At 32.7% G+C, this 17,687-nt stretch overlaps 2 protein-coding genes across 2 annotated transcripts; one reads left to right on the top strand and one right to left on the bottom strand.

The window, feature by feature from the left end:
* The first annotated feature begins 3,709 nt into the window (after positions 1 to 3,709).
* LOC114395966 (anthranilate synthase alpha subunit 1, chloroplastic-like) lies at positions 3,710 to 9,228 on the top strand. Its single transcript, XM_028357840.1, has 11 exons — positions 3,710 to 4,053; positions 4,471 to 4,655; positions 4,741 to 4,930; positions 6,028 to 6,179; positions 6,607 to 6,722; positions 6,808 to 7,054; positions 7,152 to 7,208; positions 7,370 to 7,522; positions 8,222 to 8,302; positions 8,410 to 8,496; positions 8,678 to 9,228. The coding sequence occupies exons 1-11, from the start codon at positions 3,888 to 3,890 to the stop codon at positions 8,999 to 9,001; spliced, it is 1,758 nt and encodes a 585-aa protein (XP_028213641.1). The 5' UTR covers positions 3,710 to 3,887; the 3' UTR covers positions 9,002 to 9,228.
* A 1,369-nt stretch (positions 9,229 to 10,597) lies between these two features.
* On the bottom strand, positions 10,598 to 16,039 carry LOC114397528 (zonadhesin-like). The gene is made up of 5 exons (XM_028359599.1): positions 15,291 to 16,039; positions 14,954 to 15,071; positions 13,215 to 13,329; positions 11,462 to 12,577; positions 10,598 to 11,182 (listed from the first exon to the last, which is right to left on the bottom strand). The coding sequence occupies exons 1-5, from the start codon at positions 15,487 to 15,489 to the stop codon at positions 10,925 to 10,927; spliced, it is 1,806 nt and encodes a 601-aa protein (XP_028215400.1). The 5' UTR covers positions 15,490 to 16,039; the 3' UTR covers positions 10,598 to 10,924.
* Between the last annotated feature and the right edge of the window lie 1,648 nt (positions 16,040 to 17,687).

Here is a 17,687-nt window from a genome sequence, read left to right as displayed (position 1 = left end):
TATTTTAGATATTTTTTAATAATTTTATTTCACTTTTGTTTCCGTAGTCAATTTCTTTGTTAAATCTTTTGTTTTATATTAAGCGTATTACATGTTAGTGTGTTTGGTTTGGTCATAGAAAATTATAGTGAATAAATTCACAAAAAAAAAAATAATACAGTGAATAAAAAAATATGGTGAAATTACCCCAAAAAAACATGTTTAAAAAAAAATCACTGAGTTTAACTCACTTTATTACCAAGCATGCATATAATTGTTTTTTATAGCACATGTATATAATTGTTGAAATTGTCTATTAAACTTTGTTTTTGACATATTGTTTAAAAAGACAGGATAGACAGAATAACATTGGACAAGTAGTTGAATCACATGATAATTCTTACTATTGTACGCTATTAAGTAGTCAATGCACAATATAAGTCATTTTGTGTTGTATCTTGTTTGATATGTTTATATATTGGACAAAATAATATAAATTTTACTATAATACCCTTTGTATTGTAAGCTTATAAGTAACAAGTTTCTTCGCTTCTTCGAAGTCCAATGCTGCTGGTCACCACCGCGAATGGAAGTAAGCACTACCATTAGTTTCGCGAGGATCTTCTCTTCCACAGTGGGGTGGTTCATGACATGAGTCAAAAGAACTAGCTTAGCGCCACCAACGAGTTGTCCCTCCGGCGAGAATGGAGAGGAACTAGAGGAGGACGTGGTAGCGAAGGACATTGACGAGGGCAATCGGGGAGAGGTGATTGTCAGTGGCGAGGTAGGTGTTGTGGACGACGAAAATGGAGAGGGAGGAGCAGTTTGAGATATCCGTGGCGGAGGCGAGGAGGGAGGTGAACATGGATAGTATTGCATTTTTGCTTTTGTTAGACATTGCCAAAAAAATGTACCGAATTTTTGTAAGTTACAAGTTTTTTGATATTTGTTCAGTCCATCGTTCTTTATTTTATATTTTTCCTTAGTCATTTTTTAAATCAAACATTGGATAAGTATTTTTGTGTTGTCTAATTCCTTATTTTTTTAACAAATCAAACACTCTTATTTTTTGTTAACTCTTTATTTATTTTTTCTTCTGTTAATGGTTACAACAGTTATTATCTCATCAAGTTCAATACAAATAACATGTGATACATTGATTAGTATTTTTTTTCTTACTTTAATTAATACAATGGGTAGATGGTATAAAACTCTACTCTATTGAATATTTTAACTCAAAATTCTGCAAGTGTTATTAAGTGGATACATTTTGAAAATATTATAATCATTACAAAAGTATTTTTATCCATGCTAACATTAGTTTATACTCTTTGCTACTTACTTTATTTTGTCTCTAAGTGTACATTTTATCTCCTATTTTTCACAATTTCACTAGTCTTATCATCCAACTACTTTATTTACATATTTTGTCACTAAACTTTTATACTTTTGAGCATTTTATATTTCTCTAAGTTAACTGTCCCATATTGTTAATTGTGGTTATGTGACAAGATAATTATTGACTTGGCAAGTAGTGTTGACATAGGCTAAATGACATGATAGACAAATGATGATGTGGACACAAGGCTCATGGTGCTGACATATCATTTGACATGATAAGAAAATTAATTAACAAACATTTTGCCTTCTTATATTTAAATTTTTGTACATTTTGGCTTTTTACTTTTTACATTTTTATCACCAAACTTTGTTCGCATGCTTGCTCCCTGACTTTCAAAAATTTGAGCATCTTTTCCCTCAATGAATTTTTATCAGCAAATATATATGTATTATATAATCAGGTACTAGGGTACCAAATAATATAATGTACTTAAGTATTTTTGCATTCAAAAAAAAAAATACAAATTACTTAGTAAAAAAAATTAAAATACAAAAATAAAATAGAAAATAAAAGAATGAAAATAAAAAAAATAAAACATTGTACAAAACGATGCACATTTATTTATTTTGATGAAGATTAATTTTTTTTACTATTACTTTTGAAAAAAAGAGAGGATTATTAGCAGCTAATTTTTTTGAATTATACTTTTATGAAATATAATTTTTTTAATAACTTTTATGGTTATACTATAAATAAAAGGAATAATATGTAAAGATATATATTTTGAATTTTTATTATTTGATTCATTTTTCCCATAATCTGTAGTAGCTTTTAGATCCGTAAAACGTAATAACAAGCAAATTAGTATCTAAAATAATAAAAAGAAAAGATTGAATATATAAAACACCATAACAATTCAGATAGTTTCATGTCGGCGCTTCGTTATTATTATTAAAATAAATAATAACATTAATCCAAAATTAGAAAAGAATATTTCTGATTTTATTACTTCAATTAATAATAAATATCACTGTCACAAAAGGAAATAAAAAATGATGTGGGTTTTAAAATAAAAAATGATATCATTTTAATTCATTAATAATTAAAAAATAATATTAAAATTGTTTTAAAATATGAGAATAAGAAACTAATTTGATGGAAACTTTTATAACTAAAGGAGTAAGATATAAAGTTAACTTTCATGCATTGCTAGTGTAAAGATTTCCATTCTGTCAATTAACAAAAAATATTTCAATATATTTTTAAAAATAATAATTGTAAAATTCAATAAATTTACTATTTGTGACAGTATGTAATTAAATTTGTAAAATAATTTCAATTTCTTAAAAAGATAAAAATATTATCATCTTTTATAGGTGGGAATATAAATTATTAACTTTCTTTTACAAACTAAAACTTTTACGTATATCTTTGAAGGGACTTAATGACAAAAAAAATCCTTTTTACTTCAAGTATTTTTTTTGTATTTTGTTTTTTATTATTTATTTTGAATGCAAAAATACTTAATTTTAATTACGATGTAGGGAATAAAACCTGCAAAATTTTAAAAATTAAAGGACAATGTGTAAACAAAGTTGGAATGACAACGTGAGAAAAGAAAGTTAGATGACAAAATGTATAATTAAGTCAATCAATAAATAAATTAGTTTGATAGCAAACTTTGCGAAATTGTAAAAGATGTGGGCAAAATTACTTTTGTTTTACAAAGGGGCAAAATATAAAATTAAATCCTTTTAAAATTAATAGCATGATTGGAGGCTTACGATCTCTCTATTTTCTTCTTTCTCCATTTATTTCATTACCAATCTTTTAATGAATAAAAATTACTCTTCATAAAGTACTATCATCTCTATTTTATTTATTTATATATAAACTTATGAAATGGAAGAAATGGAGAAAAAAGAAATGAAGAAATCCTAATTCATGTTGGATAGAAAGATAAAAAAAATATAATTTAAGAATAATAATATAAATAGTTGATAATTTTAATGTGATAAATTAAATTAATTATTTTTTATAATTAGGTAGGAAGGGTCAAAAAATTATAATTATTAGACTTTGAGTTAACATTTAAAGATTTACAAATAAGTAAAGAATCGAACAATAAATATGGCCGAAAATGGAATGTTTCTAGCAAGAATTCAGACTCCTACACGTATGTAAATTTGGAAAAGGAGATGTAGATACAGATTTGAGGATGCTTTCTTTATTCCTCAAAAAAAAGGTCCCAAAAAGTCAAACACATAACCGAAATATTTGTATTTTATGATGTGTAATATAAATATAACATAGGAACATTGAATTACCCGAACTGCATACACATAAGCGTTACACAAAAGAAAAGCAAATCATGCAAATGTAGAGGTTCAAATAAAATGAAATCAAATGCTATGTAACTGAAGCAGGTTTTACGCTGCATTGGAACTTGAAGCTAAGCAAAAAGCTTCAATAAATAGCACTAAGCTATTCATTCAGTGAATGCATAAATTTCTCAGCATTAGAACTTGAAGAACTAGAAGCGGTGGTATTAACTGAATTTACAAAGATGCTTTCTGCAACACTTCCAATGTCCCTTACGTCTGCAAAGGCCTTCTCCAGCCGCATGGTTCCTTTCGGCCACCGTCTCTCTCCGGCGACACTCACCGGCGTTTCACTCTCACGCTCTCCTCTCACGTTGAGGTGCTCTCCACTCTCAAGCACCCCTTCCTATGGTAAGTGTTTCTTTTGGTTTTGCTAGTTTTGTTTTGAGTGCCCCGCATGAAATTATAGGCAGAATGACAAAAGGGTAGCGATTTTGTTCATAAAATTCAATCTTGTTCCATGTTTAAATAAATTCTACGATAACAGTGTAAACGCTGATTTGTAAATCCTTTTTTTTTTCTTTATCAAATAGTGACCTGAATGTGCTGTAACTCTGAAGGCAAAAATGTCAAAAGGGTAGATGTCTTGATTGCCAAGTTTTAATCTTTTCTTCATGTTTTATAAAATTCTTCTATATCCTGTGGTAAATTTGTAGGTATTCAGTGATAAAGCATTTGGTTAATTGCTTTTGTGTTTTCATTAATTATAACTTTTTTTTTTGGTTTCAATCTTTGACTAAACATGTATGATGGATACTACTTTTGCAGTTGAGGAAGGAGCAAAGTTTGTAGAGGCTTCAAAGAATGGGAACTTGATTCCTCTTTGTCAGTGCATATTCTCTGACCAGCTTACTCCTATCCTTGCTTACCGGATTTTGGTTAAGGAAGACGATCGGGAATCTCCAAGCTTTCTTTTTGAGTCTGCAGAGCCTAGTTATCATGCTTCGAGTGTCGTGAGTGTGCTTTTGGTAGTTTTGTGATATTGAATTTTTAAGTTGTTTGTCTCTTTATTGAAATTCAAGATTGGATTGATTGCAGGGGCGCTATAGTGTTGTAGGAGCTCAACCTACAATGGAGGTTGTGGCGAAAGAAAATAAGGTTACAATAATTGACCATGAATCTGGGAATTTAACTGAGAAAATTGTTGATGATCCTATGATGATTCCCAGAAAAGTCTCAGAGGGTTGGAAACCCTATCTCATTAATGAGCTTCCAGATGCATTCTGTGGTAAGAGTCCTACAGTCATAACTATGCATGTGTTCAAGAATAAGATATTGTCAAATTATGGTTCATTTAGTAAATGTTCATACAAACATAATTTGGATTTGAAATGATGAGGCTGAATCATTTTTTGATGCTATCATTTATTTATAAATGATTGATTGTTGACGCGTGATGTATGCAACGACAAACAACTTTGTAATAACAGAAAATCCTAAGTTGAAGGAGAACATTAAATCTGCTTGTCGTTTAAGCTTTTATTGTATTTGATGTTGAAATCTTGTGGTTTTATATGATTAAGATGATAGTATTTGGCCAATAATAAAAAAAATGATAGTGTTTGTTGTTTACGCTTTTATAGTTTCTGATGTTGAAAATCCTAAGTTGAAAGAGCTTGTCGTTTACCCTTTTATAGTATCTGATGTTGAAATCTTGTGGTTTTAGATGATTAAGATGACAGTATTTGGCCAATAAAAAAAAGAAGATAGTGTTTGTCGCTTACACTTTTATAGTATCTGATGTTGAAAATCTTAAGATGAAAGAAAACATTAAATGCTCTTGTCGTTTACACTTTTATAGTATCTGATGTTGAAATCTTGTGGTTTTAGATGATTAAGATGATAGTGTTTGTCATTTACGCTTTTATAGTATATGATGTTGAAAATCCTAAGATGAAAGAGAACATTAAATCCTCTTGTCGTTTACACTTTTATGGTATCTGATGTTGAAATCCTATTGTTTTAGATGATTAAGATTTTGTCATCCAAATCTTGACTTTGTGCTATTTGCAATGCGTGACTTCTTATTTATGGCGCGTGTACGCACGTGTGTGTGTTTGCTGGTGCGCACGTGCATGCACACACCGTAACTAATAAGTAATGCAACGACTAATAACACACAAAGTCAAGATTTGGATAACAAACTAAAACCACAAGATTTCAACATCAGATACTATGAAAATGTAAACGACAAACAGATTTAATGTTTTCTTTCATCTTGCACACGTGCTCATGTGAAAGACAGAGAGCAGTATTCTTGACAGCTTTCTCTAAATCTAATTATATTACCTACAGTACATTAACTTGTTTCAGTTTCTCTTTTAGGTGGTTGGGCAGGTTATTTCTCATATGACACTGTTCGTTATGTGGAAAAGAAAAAGCTACCATTTTCAAATGCTCCAGAGGATGACAGGAACCTTGCTGACATACATCTGGGCCTCTATGAGAATGTGATTGTGTTTGATCATGTGGAAAAGGTACCTGTTTTTCTATGCTTCACAAGTACTGTATCAATGTTGGCATCTAGTTTGGTATTTCTCACATGACATTTTTTTGTTTCTAATGCGGACATGTAGCTCACTGTTTCTAATTTGCACTGTAGTATATCCTCTTATCATTTTAAGAAAAACTCAATTCAGATTGCTTCATAAACAAAATGTTATGATTTCATTTCTTTCCTGTTGTTTTTCATTGGATTTTTGTTCATTGAATGGGAAGGAAAAATCTTTTCAGTGTTCATGTACATGCTGTTTTGACATTATTGGATATATAATGATCTAATTATTATTTGAAGAGTAGAAATCATGAAATGACCAATTACTATTTAATTGCATTAATATGGATTATATTCAGGATTCATTCATAACTTCAATATTTCATGTTTACTCGTATTCTGCATAACAGAAAGCATATGTGATTCTTTGGGTGAGGGTTGATCGGTACTCCTCGGCTGAGAGTGCTTACAAGGATGGAATGGAAAGATTAGAAAAATTAGTGGCCAAATTACAAGATGGCCAACCGTAAGTCATCTATTAACCGTTTCTCTCTTTAATGATGTACCTGTTATGATTGAATCAAAATTAATTTAAAGCATGCGTTTCCTAGCCCAAGGCTGGCTCCAGGTTCTGTGGATTTACATACTCATCATTTTGGTCCATCTTTAAAGAAGTCAAGCATGACAAGTGAAGCATACAAAGAGGCAGTCCTTCAGGCAAAAGAACATATTAAAGCAGGGGATATTTTCCAGATTGTATTAAGTCAGAGATTCGAACGAAGAACATTTGCTGATCCTTTTGAAATTTATAGAGCATTGAGAGTTGTTAACCCAAGTCCTTATATGGCCTATTTGCAGGTTTATTTCTGTGTAACATCTGAAATTTCTTCCTTCATACAGGAAAGTTTTATGGTTCAGCTCTTTCATGTTCTATGATTCTGTGTTTCCTAAACAGGCTAGGGGATGTATTCTGGTTGCTTCAAGTCCAGAGATTCTTACGCGTATAAAGAAGGTAGGATTTGTACATATATTAGATTTTTAAATTAAATTATGCTTCTTTCTTGGCTAGTGGGATGCTTGTCATAAATCTTAAATAAAAATATATATCAGGTTTATTAAATTATTCTTTATCCATTTTAAAATTGATAGTTATTATGATTTTGTCATGAGCAGAACAAGATTGTGAACCGTCCCTTGGCTGGGACAGCTAAAAGGGGGAAAACACCTGAAGAAGATGCAAGGTTAGAAGCAATACTGCTGAGAGATGAAAAGCAGTGTGCAGAGCATGTCATGTTGGTTGATTTGGGACGCAATGATGTTGGAAAGGTTTGCTATAGATACATTTTAATGGATATTCCTATTTATTTATCTTGTTCAAGGTGTCTTGAAGCAATAGCTTGCTCAATTATATTGTTTATTTAAAGAAAATACGGCCTCTCTTTTATTTCTTATATTATATTTACTACTCTATAATCTCTTTTATTGGAGTTGAAGTTGATGAACACCTCCCCTTCTTGTGTCCATTCTCAATTAGCTTATCACAAAATAGAAAAACTTGCATTGGGTTTAGGAATAACTAGGCTTGCATTGATGACTTCCACTAAAGTGACATTGACTCTTTACTGCTGAGTTACACAGTTATATCCCTTCCCTTGCCTCCATCAAGAAATTGAATTGAGTAATCCAAAGGCAAAGAATTGAGAAACTCAACGGCACTATAATTCTTTCACAATTTTGGAATCAGGCCTTCTATTCTTTTCACACTATTCAAAGTTACATCTATCAATATTGCTAATAATTGAAGTTCAACAACGTTTTCATTAACTTTAGTTGCCAATCATCTGAACTTGTGTAGGTGTTCAGTAAAAGCCAATCTGCAAACTTTTATCTGGTTGTGTTAGAAACAGAAAAAGTTGTTTGTACCACTATATGAAGAAAGGAGTTTATTCTGACTTTTTCAAAAGATGGTTTGCATTGGATACTTTAAGTTGTGATGGTTCTGATAACAGGAATTCTCTTTTGTAGGTTGCAAAAAGTGGTTCAGTTAAAGTGGAAAAGCTTATGAATATTGAGCGATATTCCCATGTCATGCACATAAGCTCAACGGTGAGAACCTTTTCTTGTTAGTATCGAGTGTTAGTTGGTGTTCTAACATAGATACTATTTAATTGCATCTTTCTGTTTCAAAAAAAAATGTTGATTATTTATTGTAGGTTACTGGAGAGTTGCAAGATCATTTGACTAGCTGGGATGCCCTGCGAGCTGCATTGCCTGTTGGAACTGTCAGTGGAGCGCCAAAGGTTTGTAATTTTCTTGACTCCTTTTTAGTCAACTTAGACAAAACATTTTATGTTTTCGCTTTTAATTACAAAATTGTCGCCTTGTTTTCAAATAGGTAAACGAACTTTTAATTACAGAAAGCAGTGAAAATAACTTTTCAAAACTTGCCACCTTGATTCGTTCTTTTATGTGGATATGCAGGTGAAGGCAATGGAGTTGATTGATGAATTGGAGGTTAAAAGGCGAGGACCTTATAGTGGAGGATTTGGATACATCTCTTTCCTTGGTGAGATGGACATTGCTCTTGCTCTTAGGACTATGGTGTTTCCAACAGGAACTAGGTATGACACAATGTACTCATACAAAGACGTCGACCAACGCCATGAGTGGATTGCTTACCTTCAAGCCGGAGCTGGTATAGTTGCTGACAGTGTCCCTGATGATGAGCACCAAGAGTGTCAAAACAAAGCTGCTGGTCTTGCTCGTGCCATTGATTTGGCTGAGGCAGCTTTTGTTGATAAATGAATTGAGATATCTCATGAATATAGTCAAAGTCATATACATAAAGTGAAGCTACTGATTGTGTATACAAGTCAGATGGATCTTCAAGTTTAAACTTCATTCAGATAGGGCATATTTAAAATTCAAATTCCATTAGTGGAATGAACTTAGTTTCTCGTTTGAATATATGAACATCATTGTCTTATATACCAATATTAAATCATTACAACATTATGGTTATCCTTTTAAAACCGCATCATTAGTTCTCTTGTTTGTCTGGATTTTTTGTGATACCTAAAGTTTTGTTTTCTGCAAAATAGAATTCAAGGTAAGCTGCAAACTAGGTGGTTGAATACTTGATTGGAATACTATACATGTAGTATTTCCCGTGTCACGGTGGAGCTGCATCTTGAAACTAAAGATGTCATTCATCACAATGTAAACGATTTTAAGTATTTAAAGGATAAATATTAAATCATTTTTATGTTTTCATATAACAACATTTTCTTTTTTTCATTTTTATTTTTTAAACGGGTATTACCTTTTTTGGGCACAACAGGTAATGCTTTACTCTGCCTAATATTTTTTCTCAGATTGAATACTAAATTATAAAACCAAATTTACTTAAATGGGTCAGTTGCCGTTTGTTGGAACGTCTTGCAAGAGTGATGCTATATAATTCCAAAAACGTGATAAAATTAAGTGTGAATTTACTGAAGTATGCTATATATTTGTCTTTGTAAAAAAAAATGCTATATCTGCACTAGCATTGTAAAATCATGACAATTTTTAGGAGTTAAGGAGTACTTATATCATTCTCATTCTAAGAAAAATGTCCTAAGAAATACTTATATAAACACGGCTTATTATTTTCTTTAATTTTTTTTTAAAAAACAATTCTAATTTTTCTTCTCACAAAAATATTTTTTTATTACATGAAAGTAGTATTTTCATGTACGAATTTAGTTTTTTTCCAAACATTTTTTAATGCAAAAAAAAACATTTAGGAATTTAGTTTTTATTTTTTGAAGAGTTTTTTTAAAACAACTTTTTATAGTCTTTGGTTAACAACTTTTTTTGTTTTTTTGTTTTATTAAGGACGTGACTTCATCCGCAACTAACTTTTTTTTTTTTTTTATATAGTGAACAAGGTTTTGCTATCCTTCCATCTCATCTTAATGGTATGCCTTTATTAAGTACTGAATTGTTGTTTTTTGTGCGTTGGTGTAATACAGATTGAAGCCCTTTTTAGTTGTTTGCATTCATAAATGTCGTTAATTAATCTTATCGATAGTTCTGTGCTTTGTGAGGAATGTCCAACAATAAACGATGATGTTGGTGAATTCAATGAGGAGTAAGAGTGTGAGGTGCGTGATAAAGTTAATAGAGGAAGAACTGAAGGTGATGGAGAATGAAACACTAATTGTTCGGCCAACAACCGTTACGATCACACTCAGTATGTCATTTGAATCAATTCACACTCAACAGATATGAAAATGTTCAATTGAATTTATTTTAACGTATATGTATTTCGCAAATTCTCTTATTTTTTATCCACTCCCTCCCTACTCCCTAGGCTTATAAAGCTATCAATTATTAAAAAATAAAGTGAAGCCTATATACCAAATGCTATCTAGGCAAATTAGTCAAGCATTTACATTGACATAGGATAAATATCTGGCTTATTGTTTCCAGATAATAAGCTCAATTTTCATAAATGGAGGATAAACCTCGGTTTGTTTCAAAAAATGAGCATTACCGCTACAACATATAACCCATCTACTTAAAATCAGAGTACCTTCTCATTACATGAGGTTACATCACTTCCAAGAAGCTTTACATTAGTACAAGCAAGGTTAGCTCCATAAGCAAATCCGCTATGGCTGAAACCAGGATAAGAACGTTGATGCTATTTAAATATGCAGAATTACCCAAAGTGTGAAAACTTTACCTACCCCGTACACTGGCAGGGGATTGACCACATCTCTCACTGCCAATATCATCATCTACCTCACTGCTATCTAAACAAATGCCATTTTGGTTTACGCTCAGTTCAGAACTAGCATTACTGCTTGTGGCATGAGGAGAGCCTGAAACACTAATTGTTCGGCCGTGATGAGATCCAGACCTCACGCTATACAAAGAAGATGCTGGAATATTTGTCATCAAAGGCCGTAAATTGCCAGGAATGGTTCTCCGTATATCCTATTCAAAAGATAAGCAAGCAAAATGATAAGAAAAGAATCATCCAACTCAATCAGTTCTAATCAATGTAAGTTTATCAGTTTAATAATTAATAAAAATCACCATGTTGGATGAAGGTAATAAATAAGAAACTTGAATATCTAAATCTTAATACAGCATGCATCAAGAAAAGGCAATTAGCGATTGTATGAGAAGAGTAGTGATTTATATGCAGATATGCCATGACAAGTTTATTTGCATCTGGAGAGACAGTAAATAGGATGCAGAGAAGATGCATACCATATGCCTAATAGCCATATCCAAGGACTTCTTTGAAAGTGTTCTTCCAAAACCTGAGCTATCTGGAGATGAAGCTGACTTGCCAGACAGATTACTACGGGGAGAGTTTTTGTCTTCAATCATTGGAGGCACTAGTTTTCGCATATTTATTACCCTCTCAACCATTTTGGTGCCCATTACAACGGGACTGACATTGTCATTTACTTTGGAGTGCCCCCGGCTAACTGCCGGCATAGAGTTTCCACTGATATGAACACTGCCATTGGAAGCCCGTCCTCTTGAAGGTGAGCATGATTGTCGCCTGGGTCTTCCACTAGAAGAAGGCTCGACAGATGAAGACCGGGAAGTGGGTGCTCCAGGCCTGCCCCTAGTTGCTGACAGTGGCCTGTCAGGTAATGTTGTTCTCAAATTAGGTGGGGCATCAAGTGAAAAACCTGGCATCTCAGATGGCTTCCATGGTCTTGATCTCACTGTTGGTGAAGTGCCACGTGATGGTGATGCTGGCTGCCTTGAGTTCACAGGAGCTTGCTTTCTTACTGTCACAGGAGTTGGCTGCCTTGATGTCACAGAAGCTGGCTTGGGGCTTGAAGAAGCTTTAACTGAAGAAGCATATATACTGGGTTCATTCGATGATAAAGACGGTCGCCGGGTTGGAGTAGTTGCTCTTGATGTGGGCCTGGAAGGAGGTAAAGTAGGCCTGCTAGTTGGAGTTGAAGATCTTGCAGCAGATCTTGACAAAGGTGTAGAGGATCTTGATGGAATTGCTGGTTTAGTTGCAGGGACCGGAGTCTTAGTGGCAGAAGCCAAATGCTTAGTAGCAGAAACTGCCGGTTTGATTGTGGAAGTTGTGGTCTTGGATGTTACCATGGACCTAGTAGGAGTTGCAGATCGTGATGATTTCGAAGCTGCAGTTAATGTAGGTGTTGAAGGTCTTGATGATTTTGAAGATGTAGTCAATGTAGGACGTCCAGTAGGTGTTGCAGGTCGTGATCCTGGACCCCCTGATGATGAAGGCCTCCTAGTCCCACCACTTGAAGAGCTCAACCCAGGAGAGGAAGTAGGTTGTTTAGATACTAAATTAGTCCTCCCAGCAGGCTCTGATTGATGATTTGCCAACTATAACCACAAGGAAACAATTAAAATATAAGATTGAATTTCTGACACTAACAACCAAGCTAATTCTCACTATGAGAGACCAGTGACAACATGGATCAATAATGACCATTGGGCTCTATCAAAAATTAAATTTTCAGCAAAGCAATAACGGATCTTTACTTTGAGAATCACTAAAAAAGATAAAGAGCAACATTGTTTTATTACTATAAAAAGTTTAAAAATACTTATTGAATCTAAAAGTCTCAATATTTATTCGATGCAATGTGATACTTAGATCTCAACCAAAGCATGTTATGGAAAATCTGTAAAACATTTGATATCATGAGAAGCTAATTTCATAGTACAAGGATATCATTGTTATGAGAGGCAGTATATACTAAAAAATCATTTCAAGTAAGTCATCAGTAGCCCAAAATATAACTGACAAAATATATTGATCACATGTTAAACAAACCAATTACTTCTGTTGAAAGTCAAGACCACATTCATCATGCATATCAATAATGATACTTCCAACAAAACAAGTTTTCTAAAAACCAAAAGTTACAAGGAAAAGAAACCAGACACAAAAGATATACATCAACCAATTATCGTAAAATAATTTACATGGTCAGAAAGCTTCATTGAAAATGCTTACCCTGGATTTTAATGCTACAGGACGTGTGGTTGGAGTACCAAGCTGACTCATAACAGTCTTTCGACTTTCCATTTCCAAAGAAGGAAAAAGAGGAGTACCAGGAGGCGTTAGAAGCCTGAAAACACACAAACCATGCTAAGCACCAATTTGAATAATAATCACTTGTCCTAACTTAACTTTGTATTTAGAGTCAGCTAGGATAAACTTCTCAATAAACACATCGGAGAAGAAGATGAAAAAAATAAATAAATTAGGAGGTAAAATGTTAGATGAGGGAACTTATGAAAAAGTAGAGAAATTTTAACTTCAGAGAAGAAAATGAAAAGAATTAAGTAAATTTTAACTTCAGAGAGAAGTTCTATTCTTCTACCTCTTTGATTCATTATATTTTTTTTTTTCTCATGTAAGGACTAATTGAGAAGTTTATCTAAATTGGCTCTAAGAAACATTAAAAGGCCATTTGGTTACATAAATAGCTACTGGAATAATAAATAAATTATCAACAATAATAAAAACCAATGTTATGCAGAAGCAATAGGAAAGAAAATATTTTATATTTTTTTAATTTCAGGATATTTTAATCGGTTTATGCAGCTTCCGCTTATGGGTGGCTTTAAGTCAGATTTATATTAGGAGTTCTACTGTCTTCCTCGTTAAGGCATCCAAAGGGTTCCTAATGGGTTGGGTTAGTGGCAAGTGCCATGCATTACATTTTAGGAATTGTTTTCTTGAACTTCCTCTAGCCACTATTATTTGTTGTTTAAGGTAAATGTGCTAGAACTAGAATTAAGAGAAAGTTATTAAATAGCCTTTATAATAAGCAAAAATAATTACATTTGACTGAAATATTGAAACGCTCAAATTTAAATTAGCACTATATTAATCTTCTCTCTCATTCGATGATGATAATAATAATAAAAAATAAATAAATAAAAACCTATCTCATTGATTTTTTATAAAAGAAAACATGGGATAAAATAACACTTCTCTAGAATGAACAGAGGGAATAACTTGCTTGCTATTAAGAGCTGCCTAGAAATTGTAGCTTAAAACAGAGTAACTTAAAATTTGAAAGACATGAGGCTGAAAAGGTCATCTAATCTAAAAGGCATTAGCTTGATTTATAAACCTAAACCTCAGCCTTTATATGAAGACCTTTGTCTCAAATTATGAATAAAGAATCATTAAGAACATGCTCAACTCATTCTTCTCTCAGTCCTTCTTGCAGTGTTTGTCTGAGACTAGTAAAAAGGGCTAGTGAATACAGGAAGCCCGCATATGTCCCAGGGTTGCAGAGCGTGGTGGGATGTTTGGATCCAATTTCAAAGTATGGGACTTGAGTCCCACATTGGAAGTATAGGATTAAAGAATGGGGTTTATAAAGCTTGGGGCTCTCCAACTACAATAACTAGCTTTTGTGATGTGATTCTCCCAAGGTTCTTATCAGATAGCAGCAACAATACTGTTTATATTGAAAAGGAAAACCACAAGGAACCTATTTATTGAGTGGTGCCCTCTAGAACTCAATAAACCTCAGCAAGTCTCTCCTATGCCTGACGTGACTAGGAGGGCCACGCCTATTTTTATTGAGTGTGCCCATTAGAAACAACTACATTGGGATATAATGTAGTTAATTACACAACAAAAACTCCATTATTGCACTAATAAACACAATGGCATGAGAAACATAATGAAAACAAATTACGAAATCAATGTGCCACTAGAAGGGTATCAAATACCAGTCATAGTCATTCTTATCATTTTCTGAATTGAGAAAATCATCAACGCCAGTCTTCCGTACAGGAGCCGGCGTAGAAGACGAAATGTTAAAAATGGGATTAGCACCCCCATTTGACCCTGCAACCATGAAACATACAGGTTAACAAACAGAAATTCAAACAACACAGATCATTTTCAAGTACTTCACCCACTTAAAAGTCCTAAACCACATGGCAAACTAACATATACACAACTTCAGAAGCTCATCTCAGTACACTAAACACTGCAAAGAAGCAAATCCTCAAAAAAAAAAAAAAAAACTCAACACCAAAAAAGAAAATGAGCAAAAATCTATACCGAGAGGTGCATCGAACTCCTCGGAGCTGTTAAGAAGAAGGTCATTGCGCTCTTTCTCGCGCTTCTTCATCTCCAGAAACAATGCGAGTTCCTCCTCCTTCTCCTTCATCACGGAAGCCCTCAAACCCCCAAATTGCTGCTCCCTCTGCTTTAAAGCAGCGAGCATTTGCGATTCCTGAGCCCTGAAACTCCGATTCATCCCCAAAACCCAAACCACGCGAACCCTAAATTCCTCAAAACCCCAAACCGCAAAACCTAACCGAGTTTGTTTCTCGTTCACCTCACAGCAGAGCCAATAACCGAGTTTGTTCCCTACACAGTGAACTCTCCAAGAAGAAACATGGATAGAAGAAAGCGCTGAATCTCTCGCGAAGTTCAAATCTCAGCGTGGAATACAAAACGCTCGCAGCTCGAACAAAACGACATTGTCATAAAGAGAGAAGAAAAAAACGAAGTGTGTTCTAGAAAACGCCAACGTCGCGTGGGGAAGGTGGGAGTGAGAGGCGCGTGGGAGAAGAGGGATCGGAAAACGGGAAGCTTGAGTTTGACGGTGGAGAGAGTGAGAGTGAGAGTGGCAGTGAGTGGTAATAAGAGCGATTGTTGAGATGCAAAATGGGGAATATATTGTGGAAAGGACACCGGGTAGCCTGGTATTACCTATCGTTTGGTGCCACGTTTCATGGTTTGGTGGATAATCACCAAAATGCCCCTCCTCTTGGGATTTCTATTTTTGAATTCTAGCAACGGTGACTTTGCTCCGAAGACATGCACCGTCCCCAATTTGAATATTTTAATGAGCTTCATATTTATTGCTTAAATTAATTATAGAACAAAAAAAATATTGTTTATTTTTGAAATGGAAATGTCACATGAAATTGCGTTTAGGTTGTTCAAATGTTAGTCCAAATATGTAGTCTTTTTTAAGTATAGTCGAAATATGTATGTCGCTCCAAACACTAGTGTTAAAGTATTCAGCTTTTCTAATTTCTTTCTAGTATTAATATTTTTTTTCTTATTTTCGTTGTGTATGAAATGTTCTGGAAATTTTTATTTCATTATATGTATTTTTTTTAAGATATACTATTTCCTTGCCGTGCGTGGTTAGTAGTAGTTTATTTTCCCCCAATTTTCTAAACTTTCGTTTGAAAGAGATTTTTTTTTTTTTTTTGGTTTGGTTTTTGTGTAACTGCACAGATTAGTAGTATTTTAGTTTAGTTTATATACTTCAGTAAAAATTGTCTATTGGATAATTTATTTAATATTAAATTAGATGACGGGGTAATAAAATTTGTTATTTATTGGATACTTCAAAGTTCAAAGGTACTACACTACTACTACTGTGTAATAATTTTTGACTGTGTTTGGAGAGAAACTAGCAAAAGAAAGCTAGTAGCAACAATTGTTACGGAGTATTTTAATTCTATATATAAAAAAAACTAGTTGTAGCAAAATTAACAACGGTGGCATTCCTCTGCCTGTCTCCAACTTGAATATTTTTATTAAGCTTGATATTTATTGCCTAAATTAATTAATTATAAAAAATACTATTGTTTAGTATTTTTTAAATGAGAAATGTCACATATTTTTTTATAATAGAAATGTCACATGAAATTGCGTTTACGTTGTTTATGTTAGTGATATAGTTAGAAGAGTTTAATAGCTATGAGAATGTTTATTCCAAGTTATACAAAATTATTATCGGGAATGTGAGTTGAAAATATATCATTTTCAGGTGTGGTACAACAGTACAAGTTATAAAAAAAATATTTTAAGACATGTATGATTTGTCCTCTTTTTATTTTCATATAAAAGGATAGGAATATTATATTCTTATGGGAATATAATTTATTTTCTAAATATAATTTTTACTTTCTTTTTATTCTATTTAATTTTATTATTATTTTTAATGTCAAATAAAATTTAAAATATTTCAAAGAATGTTAAGTAGTTAACAAATATGTTAATAGGAATAGTATTCTCAATAATAATATTTTCAGGAGTATAATTTAGTCTGTAAAACAAACATCCTAGAGGAGTAAACCTTATTAAGGTCAGGTAAAAGCTCGTAAGGAGAATCTCAGAAAACAAATGAATATTTGACATTAAGCCTTTGAAAAAAAGCATATAACAAATTCATTATCTTTGTATTATAAACTTTGGTGGAAACCTCAAAATAACTTGTTGCATAGGATTACCATTGGATATTACCACTAAATTTGAACATTTTTATAATTTCATTTACCAAAATAAAACGTCTTTCGCATTGAAATTAAGGTAATGTTTTGACACTTTTAATTATTTGTTTTATACATTTTAACATTATTTTTTTTTTTTGCTTTGGTATATGTTAATTAATGCTGGAAAGAAAATAAAGGTAAAAAAATGTTATATTAAAAT

This window comes from Glycine soja, chromosome 18, assembly GCF_004193775.1.
Source record: "Glycine soja cultivar W05 chromosome 18, ASM419377v2, whole genome shotgun sequence".
NCBI classification, from domain to species: domain Eukaryota; kingdom Viridiplantae; phylum Streptophyta; class Magnoliopsida; order Fabales; family Fabaceae; genus Glycine; species Glycine soja.
This window is presented reverse-complemented; position numbering and strand designations above follow the sequence as displayed.

Bases quoted from the DNA above. Each gene is read 5' to 3' on its own strand.
- LOC114395966 (XM_028357840.1), top strand. From the start codon at position 3,888: ATGCTTTCTGCAACACTTCCAATGTCCCTTACGTCTGCAAAGGCCTTC. The intron at 6,723-6,807 runs GTAAGTCATCTA...TGCGTTTCCTAG, and splicing joins AAATTACAAGATGGCCAACC to CCCAAGGCTGGCTCCAGGTT. The intron at 8,497-8,677 runs GTTTGTAATTTT...GTGGATATGCAG, and splicing joins CTGTCAGTGGAGCGCCAAAG to GTGAAGGCAATGGAGTTGAT.
- LOC114397528 (XM_028359599.1), bottom strand. From the start codon at position 15,489: ATGAATCGGAGTTTCAGGGCTCAGGAATCGCAAATGCTCGCTGCTTTA. The intron at 15,072-15,290 runs GTATAGATTTTT...TCATGGTTGCAG, and splicing joins GGAGTTCGATGCACCTCTCG to GGTCAAATGGGGGTGCTAAT. The intron at 13,330-14,953 runs GTATTTGATACC...GTGTGTTTTCAG, and splicing joins GATAAGAATGACTATGACTG to GCTTCTAACGCCTCCTGGTA.